This window comes from Physeter macrocephalus, chromosome 14 (genome assembly GCF_002837175.3).
Source record: "Physeter macrocephalus isolate SW-GA chromosome 14, ASM283717v5, whole genome shotgun sequence".
In the NCBI taxonomy this organism is placed as follows: Eukaryota; Metazoa; Chordata; class Mammalia; order Artiodactyla; family Physeteridae; genus Physeter; species Physeter macrocephalus.
The window spans coordinates 58,834,441-58,847,031 of NC_041227.1; the positions used below are offsets into that span (position 1 = coordinate 58,834,441).

Genomic DNA, 12,591 nt, shown 5'->3' on the forward strand with positions numbered 1-12,591 from the left:
AATGGGGATAATCTATGTCTCTTTGTCTGCCTATCTATCTGTCTATCTATCTATCTATCTATTTACTCACCTATCCATCTTTGTGATATTGTGATTTATGTTAAGAAATATATACTTGGTCTTTGACCCCATCCCTGGCACAGAGCTCCTAAAACCCTTGTAAATTCCTAAGTGATAAGAGCCCTAGGAGCATCTGTTGTTCTACTGAGGTGGGTGGGCTCCTGGCTGGCTCCTGGTTGGGGGCTGGTCACCAGAAAGACTAAGCCATGACTAGAAGCTTGGAATTTTCAGCCCGACCCGCATTCTCCAGAGAGGGAAGAGGGGCTGGAAATGGAGTTAATAATGGATCATGCCCACACGAGGAAGCCTCCATAAAACCCCAACGGTATGGGATTTGGGGTGCTTCCAGGTTAGTGGACACATCCACATACCCAGAGGGTGATACCCCAAGCTCCACGGGGACAGAAGCTCCTGCATGTGGGACCCTCCCAGACCTCGTCCTGTGAATCTCTTCATCTGGCTGTTCTGTCTCCTTTGTCACATCCTTTAATAAACTGCTAAATGTACGTGTCTCCCTGAGTTCTGTGAGCTGTTCTAGCAAATTACTTGAATTCGAGGAGCGGGTGATGCAAACCCCCAATTTGTCCCCAAGTAGGACAGAAGTTGTGGGAACCCTGGAGACCTACTACTTGCAATTGGCATCTGAAGTGGGGGGAGCAGACTTGAGGGACTGAGCCCTTAACCTGTGGGATCTGACATCTCCAGATAGACAGTGTCAGAACTGAGTTGTGGAGAATTGCTTGGTGTGAAGGTTTGCGGTGGGGGCAGGGGGCACCCATCTGGTGTCAGAGTGAATGTTGTAGTTGTGTGAGAGTATGGAGAGAAAGAGGGAAGACTAGCAGGTTTTTCCAATACAATATTTATCTACCTATCATCTATCTATCTGTCTATTCATCCATTCATCATCTATCTCTTTGTCTATCTGTTACCCTGTTTGTCTACCTACCTACTTACCTCTCTACCTATTATCTACCTCTCTGGTCTTACTTAGGTGTGTGGCCCAGGAGTACTCTGGCTGGCTAGCTGGGATGGGAGGAACTGGGGCCCAACCTCAGGGACCGAGGGCCCTCCAGTTCCGCCTGTAGTGCCCTAACAGCTGGCACTTAAGCTCACACTCTCTGGCTCCCAGTGGTCTGTTGTGCTGTTTCACAAGGTCACCTTCCATAAAAAGGGAGAGCACAGGAGTCCAGCTATGGTCTGGCTAAAGGGGGCTTGAGAAAAGGGGACAGCAGGCCTCCTCCTGGTGACCCCCACCAGCACCAAGTGATGCTGATGACCTTCAAAGCATGAATGACAGGGCCTGGCACGGACATTAACAACTAGGGCGTGGATCCTTCTTTGGAGCTGGCCCTGCCCCACTCCAGCCATGAGACAACTCTGATAAACTTCAGGGGATTCATCACATCTGAGGGCAAACTGGTCATCCTGTGAACAGAACATGTGGGGACTTAATCATTGTGGCTAATTGATTGTCAAATAGTCTCTGGTGAATTATCCCACAGCTGAGCCCCATGGTGGGTCTTAATCCAGAATGGTTGTGGCCGCCCCCTACCTGCCTGAGATGCAGGTGATGACACAGCCACCTTGCTTCAGCCTCAGCTTTTGTGCCCTCCCCAAGCTCTGCACCAGAGCAAACTCACCTCTCTGGTGCACCCTCAGGCCTCCCACCTCCAGCAGAGCCTCTGCGGTCCTTGGCACTGGCCGGGGGTTCTGTTTCTGCAAGGTCAAGGGAGCCATGTCACTCTATGGAGGTCGGTACCTCGGGGTCCGGATGCCAGCTTTGACACCCACTGGCTGTGCAGCCTTCACTCGCTGAGCATCCGTTTTCTCTGATCTGGCTCCTTCTCCCTCTCTCCATCCTCCCTGGGTGCTTCCAGGAACATTATTCATTCATTCGCTTATTCACTTGGCAAATATAATCAAGCATCTGCTATGCACTTGGGGTTGGGAAACGGCAGTAAACACTGCACATAGTCCAACAGCTCGGGTCTCCCCAATACCCTTGCATAAGCAATTCATTGTGTCTGCAATGTTCTTTTCCAGGTAGCTCTCACCCAACCTCAGGTGTCATCTCCCCCAGGGAAGGACTCTCCTGGCAGCACACAGCCTGCGGTTGGAGGTTCAAAGCCCAACACTGCCACTTACGAGCCAGGTAAACTTGGACGAGTTCCTTAACTTCTGGGCCTCAGTCCTCATCTATAAAATGGAGCCTAGTACAGTACTGACCTCATAGGGGCTAAGTGGTGATTAAATGAGTGAATGGAGGGGCCCCTGGCTGTTCTTTATCACTCACTGTGGCTGCACTTGGATCACTGACTTCACTTCCAGAACATTGTCGTTTTTCCAGTGGGCACTGTGTTCTCTGGATTAGTAGAAGCCCTAGCTGGCATGTTGGGGGCCTCTGGCCTCAAGGCACCAAATGACCTCTTTGCTCAGTCTCTGTAGCAGTTTCAAGCACAGACCCTGGAGTTGAACACACCCAAATTCTAATGTGACCTTGGGCAAATTATTGAACTCTCTTTGGCCTGAGTTGCTCATCTGAAAAGTGGCAGCCATAATTGCAGGTGTCTCCCAGGGGTGTTGTGGAGACCACATGAGACAATGCATGTTTATAGAAGCACTTAGCACAGCCCCTGGCTCATAGAAGGTGCCACTGGCTCTTACTGGGGGATGGGTGGCCTTGTGGGAGAGGCGTCTGCCTCCAGCCCTGGGCCTGCAGGGAGATTGTGGGATCTGTGGAACCTTCTCCCCCAGGGTGGCAGAAGCCAGGCACAGAGAACCAGCAAAACCCAGCCAGTACCTCCTTCTCCTCCATCTCCTGGCTGTCTGGCTCCATCCAGAAGGCCCGCCAGGGTCCCCTTCCTGTGCAGAAGCTCCTGGAAGGAACCCATCTCTGCAATGGCCCCATCTTCCAGCACCACGATCCAATCAGCCTGGGGCAGGATGTGGAGCGCATGGGTGACGAGAATCCGTGTCTGGGCAGGAAGGGATGGAATTTACACTCGTGTGCTTGACCACTGTTCCAGAGCTGCGGGAATGGGCCGGGAGTGTCCTGGGGCTCAGAGTGGGGAAAGCTCTCCTTCTTGTGCTCCTGCCCTTTTTCTCAAAAATAGCATGTCCCAACAGTGAAATAAAGGGGCTCCTTCAACCTGTCTCGAAACCAGAAGACACGGAGTTCAACTGAACCTGGCCAATGACCTGAGGCAGAGCTGTGGTAGTTTAACCACAGACCCAGAAGCAAGAAATGACTGCTCGGACTTCCCTGGTGGCGCAGTGTTTAAGAATCCGCCTGCCAATGCAGGAGACATGGCTTCGATCCCTGGTCTAGGAAGATCCCACATGCCATGGAGCAACAAATCCCATGTGCCACAACTACTGAGCCTGCGCTCTAGGACCCATGTGCCATAACTACTGAAGCCTGTGCACCTAGAGCCTGTTTTCCACAACAAGAAAAGCCACCACAATGAGAAGCCAGTGCACCGCAACGAAGAGTAGCCTCCACTCACTGCAACTAGAGAAAGCCCGCGCAGCAATGAAGACTCAGCGCGGCCAAAAAAAAAAAGTCTGCTGCTGTGAGCCACTGACAGTTGGGGGTTGTTTGTTATGCAGCATTGTCACAGCAAAAGCTGACCATTACAAAGAAGAACACTGGATTCATGGAGGATGGTGGTGAGCAGACTTGGGTTAGGACTTTCTCTGCCTTTGCTCTATGCCCTCTGAGACATTTTCCCAAACTTACCGTTCCCTGGAGCAGCCCATCAGGCCCGATGACCTGTTTGAAGACATGCTGGCCGACATGGGCATCCAGGGCTGCCAGGGGGTCATCCAGCAGGTACACAGCAGCCTTCCTGTACACAGCCCGGGCCAGGCTCAGCCGCTGCTTCTGGCCCCCAGAGAGATTCATGCCCTGTGGCCATAAGAGAGAGACAGGGAACTGCATCTACGCCTGCTGGGTGAAGCTGGTGTGACGGGGGCCAGGTCTGCTCATCAGAGTGAGCTATGGCTCATGGTGCCTGTCCTCTAGGGCCACCTCCAGCTTGAAACACTTGCTCTCAAGCCAACATCTCCCCCAGCTTCCACCCTGCCTGGCTTCTCCCCTTTCCAGACAAGCTTCCTGCACCCACTGCTCCCTCCACTTGAGTCTGGCTTCTGTTCCCATTTCTCCACTGATGCAGCCTTCCTCAAGGACACTGGTCACTCCCCTGGTTGCCTAATCCAGTGGTAGCTTTTCAGTCCTTATGTTCTTATTTTCTTTTTCTCTTTTCTTCCTCCCTTCCTCCCTTCCTTCCTTCCTTCCTTCCTTCCTTCCTTTCTTTCTTCTTCCATTCCCTTCCTCCCTTCCTCTCTTCTTTCCTTTTGTTCTTTCACTTATTCATTCATTCCACTCATATTTACTGCATGGCTATTATGTACCCAGCAGTGTTCTAGGCTCTGGGGACACAGCAATGAACAAAACCTCATCCCTGCTTTCATGGATCCTTCACTCTCATGAGGGTGGGGTGGGAGAGAGATAATCAATAAACAAACACATAAAATGTTATCACCTATCAGATGGTGTTATACACCATGAAGAATAATAGAGCAGGGGAAGGGTGTAGGGTGTACTGGCATGAGCAGGGTTGCTGTGCTGGGTAAGGTGGTCAGGGAAAGCTACTCTCCACTAAGAGACTTGATGGGATGAACCATGTGTGAACTCCTGAGAAACAGCTTTACAAGCAGACAGAACAGCAGGTGCAAAGGCCCTGAGGTAGGAGCATACTTTGGGTGTTCAAGGAACATTGTGGAGATCCATGTGGCTGGAGAGAAGCAGGAAAGAGGGAGCGTAATGGGAGATAGTGTCAGATCGTGGGGTCGCGCCTTGTCATTGATGGTCAGCACTGTGGCTATGACTCTGAGGGGATGGGGAGACCTGGAGGGTTCTGAGCAGACAAAGGACATGAACTGACAGGTCTGAAAAGAATCCCTTTGGCTGCTGCACTGGGATTAGCCTATTAGGGGTGAGGACAGAAACAAGGAGGGCAGCCAGGGGCTCCTGCAGCAATGTGGGGAGAGCTGATATGGGGACTGGAACATTCTGGATCTGCCTCAAAGGTGGATCCAACAGGATTTGCTGATGAATTAGATGTGGGTGTAAGAAAAAGAGAGGAATCGAGGAGGACACCAGGGTTTTGGATCTGAGCTCTGGAAGGATGGAGCTTCCATCACCCAGGATGGGGCGAGCTTCGGGGGAGGAGGTAACCGGAAATCACGTTTGGTTTAGGATGTGACACAGCTGGACAGACGTAGCCGGCAGCAGGCACCCCCCTCCTTCTGAAACCCCTTTCCCTTGGCTGCACGATGCCTCATCCTCCTTCCTAGATGTTCCTTCTCAGCTGATCTCTCTGGCTCCTCCAGACCCTTTCCAGGACCCTCTCTTCCCTAGAGGAAACCTCACCCATTTACTTAACTTAAACTTCCACTTTTCCACTCTCAATTCCCTAATCTGGGGGTCAGCAAGTGTTTCTGTAAAGGACCAGAAAGTAACTACTTAAAGCTTTGTGGGCACACCGCCCCACCCCCACTGCCCTGGTCTCTGTCACAACTGCTCATCTCTGCCCTTATCATGCAAGAGCAGCCATGGACCACAGGTAAATGAATGTGCATGGCTGGGTCCCAATAAAACTTTATTTACAAACCCAGACGGTGGGCCAGATTCGACCTGTGGGTCATAAGTTGCCAATCCCCGCCCAACCCATAGCTCCAGATGCATACATCCTGTTTATTGGACATCTCTTCCCAGACCCTTTGGTGAGGTCCAGAGAGGGGAAGCAGTTTGACCAGTGTCACCCAGAGAGGCAAGGCAGGAGCCTGGATCACCTCATTCCCAGTTGTTAGAGAGCCCCTCACCACCAAGCCCTCCCACGTCTCCCAGCCTCTCCTCGGTCTTTATTTTCAACCATTCACTCATTAATAACTATTTATTGAGTACCTGCTATGTACTTAGCTCTGAGCTGGGCCCCTTTTCTCCCCTACCTCCCTGCCCTCCCCAGTGACCCTCCCACCACACCGCCCACAGGTCAGGGTGGCAAATGGCCCTCAGCCACCATGCCTCCCTGGCCCAAGAAGGCCCTGAGACCCTCACCTGCTCCCCAGTTTGGGTGTGGACTCCTGCAGGGAAGCTACCCACGTCTGGCCACAGGGCACAGGCCTCCAGGACCCTCTTCAGCCACGGCAGGTCCAGCTCCTGCCCGAAGCACACGTTGTCTACCACGGACATGTTCTGGACCCAGGCCTCCTGCGGCACGTAAGCCACCGGACCCTAAAACACAAGGAGGCTGATGGGGACGGAGGAGGAACGGTGGGAGCTGGGCTCTTGGTGGTGGTGGAAGGTGGCAGGGGGCTTAGCTGTGAGACGGGGAACAGGGAGGAACAGAGACAGGGAGACATTCCAGCAGACAGGCAGGGGTGCGGCCTCACCTTGATGCTCACGGACCCCTCCACCTTTGACAGCTCCCCAAGGAGGGCGGAGAGCAGGGAGGACTTTCCTGCCCCCACTGGACCGACGACAGCCAGCAGGCAGCCCTGGGGCACCGTGAGGTTGATCCTGGTAACACAGAAGGGGTGATGTGTCCCTGGGTAGGATTCAGCCCGAGTCTGCGCAGAATTGGTGAACCCCAGACAGAGCCAGCCTTGGCTGCTGATGACACACCTGGGGTGGGGGGACCGCTAAGAGGATGTCTGGGGGCCGTCCTTCCCTCTCCCGATCCCTGTCTGGCTATGCGAGCAGCCATCCTGCATGTGATCGTACGTGTGCCCACATACATGCATGCACACGTGTATGTGCACACTCAGTACACCACACATGCATGCATGCATGTACACAGATGCACACAAGCAAGCACACATAGGGCACGTGTCTGTGCACACATATACTACATACACAGACTGCACACACACAGATACACACCCTCACACAAGTGCACATATGCACACCATACGTGTGTGCAGACATATGCACACAACATATACACAATCCATGCACACACAAGTGCATGCACACACACAAACATGCTCTCACACACGCCCGTGCATACACACATCTGCACACACGCATGTACACCCGTGTGTACACACGTACCCGCACTCACACAGGGTTTATTGGGCAGGAGGTTTACCAGCATCTCCTCTTGCCCAGGTCATTGCCACAAGCTCCTCACCGCTCTTCCTGCTTCTGCCCTCGCTCCCCACCCCTTTCTGTGTCGTGCAGTCTGTCCTCCATGCAGGGGCCCAAGGGAGCTGTTCAAACCCAAGCCAGCTCATGACACTCCCCCGCTGAAGCCCCTGGCGGTTCCTGTTTCACTCAGGGTAAAAGCTGAGGTCCTAACAATCATGAAAGACGCCCAGCATCCCATTGCTGTGGCCATGCTGACTTCCTGCTTCCCAAACACACCTGGGGGGATTGTGCCCTGCAGGTGTCACATGGCAATGTCTAGAGACACTTTCAGTTGTTATACCTGGTGTGGCTGCTGCTGGAATCTAGTGGGTAGATACTGGGGGCTCTGCTAATCATGCCACAGTGCACAGGACAGCCCCCATGACAAAGAACTATCCAGCCCCGAACATCAGCAGTGCTGAGGTGGAGAATCCTGGGTCCAGGCATACTCCTGCCTCAGGACCTTTGCACTCGCTGTTCCCACTGCTTAGAAAGCTCCTCTCCCAGACACGTGCAAGGCTCATTCCTTCCCCTCATTTGACCTCTGTTTAAATGCCAAGCCTTCCCTCACCGCACACGCCCCTCCCTTGACACCGTGCTCTGCCTCCCGACCCTGATTTCTCATTTGTGCATCCCCCCACCCCCGATCAGAACATCAGCCCCAAGAGCACAGGGTTCTTATCTGTTTTCTTCACTCTATTCCCAGTTCCTAGAACAAGGCCTGGCACATGGCAAGTGCTCAATAAATACAATGAAATGAGCAAATGACAAGAAACACAAATACGGCCCCGGGTGTTTTCTTTCCCTTCACAGGGAGTTTTGGGGTTTTCTGCCACAGAGACCCAGCCAAATAGTTGGGGTTGGAGGTGACAATGACCAGTCTGACACAGGAGGCACAGAAGCGCCCACAGCTGACTGGGCCGGGCCTTGGGGCTGTGCTTGGCCAGGCCTCCCTTGGCATCATCGTGACCAGCCTGTGGACCAGAGAGCCATCTCCTCCCTGTTGGGCGAGGCTCAGATGCCCTGTTCCCCCTCCGTGGGCAGGAGCTCTCCCTTTCCCAGCTTCCCCATCCTCCCCCACTTCGTCAACGGCAACAAGAAGGTTGTTACCAGGGAAACCACCTGTACCTGTGCAGGCAGGGAGGGCTTTCCTGGGACCAAGAGAAGGTGCCTTCCTCTATTCTGATGTAATCCTCTCCAGTGGCTGCAGGGCATAAAAGACCAGTTATAAGAGATGCTCCCGGCTGGCCCCTCCTCTAAGAGACCCCCAGGCAACTGGAAATCTCTTCCACTAAACAAACTGTCCCTCCACTCACTGGCTTGTGTGTGACCCTGTGGTGGTCATATTCTCTCCCTGCCGGATGGTTGTACAACTCAGGGGTTGGCAAACCATGGCCCAGGGGCCAGATCCTGTCTGCTGCCTATTTTTATAAAGTTTTATTGGAACACAGCCATGCCCATCCATTTATGTAGTGCTATGGCTGCTTTCACACTACAAAGGCAAAGGTGAGCAGTTACAACAGAGAACAAAGGGCCTTGGAAAGCCTAAAATATGTACAATTGGGTCCTTCACAGAAAAGGTTAGTGTGCTTCTGATACAATTTATCACCTGATCCGGGACTCTGGAGAGTGAAGGGAGTGTTATTAATTTCACTGGGACCACAGATGTAACCAGGGACATATGGTCTCTCTATGTCCCTGGGTCTCAGATATTTTATCTATATAATGAGGGAGGAGCCAGATTAGTGGTTCTGGACACTGAACACACATTTAGAATCACCTGGAAAGATTTTTTAAAACACAAAGCTCTCCATGGCTCAGCCCAAACCAATAAATGAGAATCTCCATTGGGGTGGGGCCTGAGAATCTTACATCTAATGAGCAGTTGACACCTGTTGACACCCCCTGGACTGGATGGTCTCTAGGGGAGGGTTGCAGACAAAATGCAGGACGCCCAGTTACATCTGAATTTTGGATAAACAATGAGTACTTTTTTAGGATAATTATGCTGCCACATATTGCATGGGAGCTACTAAGACTAAAAAAACCTATTTTCTGAGTATGCGAAATTCAAATTTAACTGGGAGTCCTATGTTTTTCTTTGTGAATCTGGCTACCCTACTCTGGGGTCTTGTCCTTTCTTAATGGTCTGGGGTGTGGGGATGCTTCTCCATTTCCCCATCTGTAAAATGGGTGGGTAGTAGAGGTATCCACCCCATAGTGCTGTGGTGAGGAGCAAGGGGGTCACCACTAAGTAAAGCACTGTGAATGTGCTGGCTCGTGGTAAACACTTGGTCAACATTAGCTGTCGGTGTCTGTGTTAATCTCACTGTCACACACCTTTGGGGGAACAGCAGGGACTGAGACCACGGGGGGCGGTATGAGGCTCTGGCTGCAGGCAGGTGACCAGGTGTGTCAAAGTCATGACTCAAATAACCCTCAGGGGTCTCTGGTCCAGGGTCCGTGGGGCCCTCCTGTGGGGATAAAGGCACGACATCACGGACCCTAAGCTATTTATTGGGCAGCTCCTGAGACCGGGGACCTGCTATCTTTTGGTGGCTCTCAGGGTGCGCCTGGTGGAGGTGGGGTGACACAGTGGGGAACGGAGCCGGCAGTGGGGGAGTTACTTCCCAGGGCCACACAGCTGGGTGAGGCAGACCTGGGATTTGAATGCAGAGCCCACCTCTGAATGCCCGCATCACACTGATTTGGCTGAACAAAGCTTCGCCCAGCTGAAAACGTGCCCAGAGCTGTGAGGAGCCTCAGAAACAGCAATTTTGGGTGATTTAGAGGCCTCTTTGCTGACTTCTGTGGGTTTTTTTCCTAATAATAATTCTAACTAAAATGCACTGAATGCTGACTTTGTGCAGGGCCCTTCTCTAACTGCGATGCTTCAAAGGACTCATTTAACCCTCACAACAATCCTATGCAGAGGTGCTGTGATGATCATCATGTCCATTTTGCAGATGGGAACACTGAGGCTCAGAGAGATTACTAACTGGCCAAGGTCACCCACGTTGGGGTCAGTGCTGGAGCCAGAATTTGGATTCAGGCACCAATGTCACAGGATACACTTCTAATCACCATGTGGGTGATTTCTAGGTAAGCAGCTTGATGCTTTCTTAGGTACAAGGGGAGAGTCCTTACATGGCATCTGTTTCCTAGTCACACGGCCGATGGCCTGGTCTGCACGTGCCAGCACATGCCGGCAGCCCCTCAGCTGGGATCCTGGCATTCCATCTGTGGGAAGGGGGAGCCCTGCTGGTTCCCTCATCCCTCCCACCCCCTTCCTGCTGAACTCAGCTCTCACCACATCTGCAGGACCTTGAGTCCACGGCCTCAGGGTCAATTTCTTCCAGGCAGAGGAAGGCAGCCAGACGGTCAAAGGACACCCGGGCCTGGAAAAACCAAAGCCCTAGGTCAACTGTGCCATAAGGGCAAAAAAAGAACTCAGGTGTCGGGTGTCGGGTGCCTCAAGATGGTGGGAAAGCTTCCGGACTACCGAGTCCTACACATTTGCAAGGCATCAACACAGAGCTTTCTAGGTCACGGAAAACGATGCACATGAGGGTGGCACAACGAGGTAGTGGTGACCTCCCACCTCCTTGCTTCCATTCCGCAGACCAGACCCGGGAAGAGGATGGTGGCTTTTCCAGTTGGCCGTCATCAGGAATGATTGCAAACTTTGTCCACCCGGAGGCACCCTCGCCACTCCCAGCCCCAACCCCATCTTCCGTGACGAAAGGATAGTTAAATAGGGATGGCTCAGCTGGACCAATGTTCTCATTTTCATCACACAGTGTGAGTGCAGACAGTAGAGGAAGAGAAATGAAGTGAAATTGCTTTGTATAAAAAGGGAACCAGACTGAATTCTTGCATGCAGAATTGCTGGAAAGGGGAGGCTGCCTATCTTGAGGATGTTTGCTGGCATCTTCCCGCTGTTCCCTGTGCCTTCCCGTCTCTTTCCCTGCTCCGTTTCCTTGCCCCGGCACGGCCTGCTGCACCCCTACAAGGCTCCTCCAAGACGGCCTCCCCTCCCTGCCACCTCACCTGGACCACAGAGTGGATGGAGAAGGGCAGGAACGCCTGGGCCTTGTTGAGAATGCTGAGAACCGTGAGTGTCACGAAGGCCTTCTCAGCGTCCATGGCATTCTCCTCAGCCACCAGAGTATGGACAGCAAACACAACCAGTGCCACCTGGGTGGGAGGCACAGGAGGTGACACTGAGCTGCTAAACGTGGCCAGGAAAGGCAGGCCAGCTGTGGTATCTCCAGGGGTCCTTGTGGCCACAGCTGCCATGTGGGAATGGGTTCCCCTCCACCCAGATCTCCCCCCAAATTCTTCTACTGATGAAAGGAGTTGCGCACGTGTGACCCCTGTTCTAAGAATCAGAAACTCTTGGTTCCAGGCTTTGGGGGACACTGCAGTTTTCCATCTTGGTGGCATTTTTGTGGTTCTAGACATGGGTGGAAGTGGTGACTCTAGACTGTCTGGGAAGATGACTGAAGTTGCAGGTATCAGCAGCCACGGAGGGCTCTAGGTCCTGGTGGCATTTGTAGTTCCGGATGTCACCGGGGGGTGGTTCTGTTCCAGGGGTTGGTGGTGTTTGGGTTCCAGGTGTCGTTGCTATGATGCTCACACTAGGTGCTGGTCAGTCGGTGTGATGGTGACCCTGGGATCCTATATGGGGAGCCCTTATCCCCGCCCCCAGCACTCCCTCCCCCAGTCCATGCTCTGCAGGGAGACCAGAGTGACATCACCAGAAACGTGGACACTTGGAAGGACACCAGAGACACAGAGAAGAGGAGGCTGGAGGTCCTCAAGGCGCCCAGCTCCTGGGCCCGGATGCGCAGGACTCTGTCCAGAAAGGCTCCCTCCCAGCCGTGGTACTTGACCGTCCTCACGTTCCTGAGGATGCAGCTGGTGAGCCGCGCACGAGAGTCCTTCTGCCTCATTTGCTCTTCCTGGGACCAGAGGGAAGAAGAGAGGAGGGGACAGGGACAAGTCCGGGATTTTCCTTCTCTGCAACCGCCGCAAGCCGCCACCACGCCCACCCCACACCTCTCCCCTCCCCACTGCCCTGCACCAGTGCAGGACCCAGGACCTGCAGGCTTCCCTCCCCCTTCCTGCCTGGAGTGTCCCTTCTTCCAAATGCCAAACCTGATGGTGGTTCCTCTTCTTGGTGATGAAGAAATTCAGAGGGAGAAGGCTCAGGAAGACAGCAATGGCGGTGAGGGCAGAGGGTCCTAGAAGCTGGAGACAAAGGGCAGGATGTCACGAGACAATTCCAGAAGCCCAGCTGTCAGTACAGGGGTGGGGGGAGGCTCAGACTTGGGCCC

At 53.3% G+C, this 12,591-nt stretch overlaps 1 protein-coding gene across 1 annotated transcript in view; it reads right to left on the minus strand.

Annotated features, from left to right (window-relative positions):
* The window catches only part of ABCC6 (ATP binding cassette subfamily C member 6), a 67,130-nt gene that overhangs the window by 29,662 nt on the left and 24,877 nt on the right, over positions 1 to 12,591 (minus strand). The window contains exons 11-20 of the mRNA XM_007127098.4: positions 12,413 to 12,505; positions 12,013 to 12,216; positions 11,303 to 11,449; positions 10,563 to 10,650; positions 8,381 to 8,456; positions 6,517 to 6,643; positions 6,182 to 6,358; positions 3,800 to 3,967; positions 2,861 to 3,035; positions 1,701 to 1,776 (exon numbers count right to left, since the gene is read on the minus strand). Coding sequence (XP_007127160.2) covers positions 1,701 to 1,776; positions 2,861 to 3,035; positions 3,800 to 3,967; positions 6,182 to 6,358; positions 6,517 to 6,643; positions 8,381 to 8,456; positions 10,563 to 10,650; positions 11,303 to 11,449; positions 12,013 to 12,216; positions 12,413 to 12,505 — 1,331 coding nt within the window. The remainder of the gene's footprint in view (positions 1 to 1,700; positions 1,777 to 2,860; positions 3,036 to 3,799; positions 3,968 to 6,181; positions 6,359 to 6,516; positions 6,644 to 8,380; positions 8,457 to 10,562; positions 10,651 to 11,302; positions 11,450 to 12,012; positions 12,217 to 12,412; positions 12,506 to 12,591) is intronic.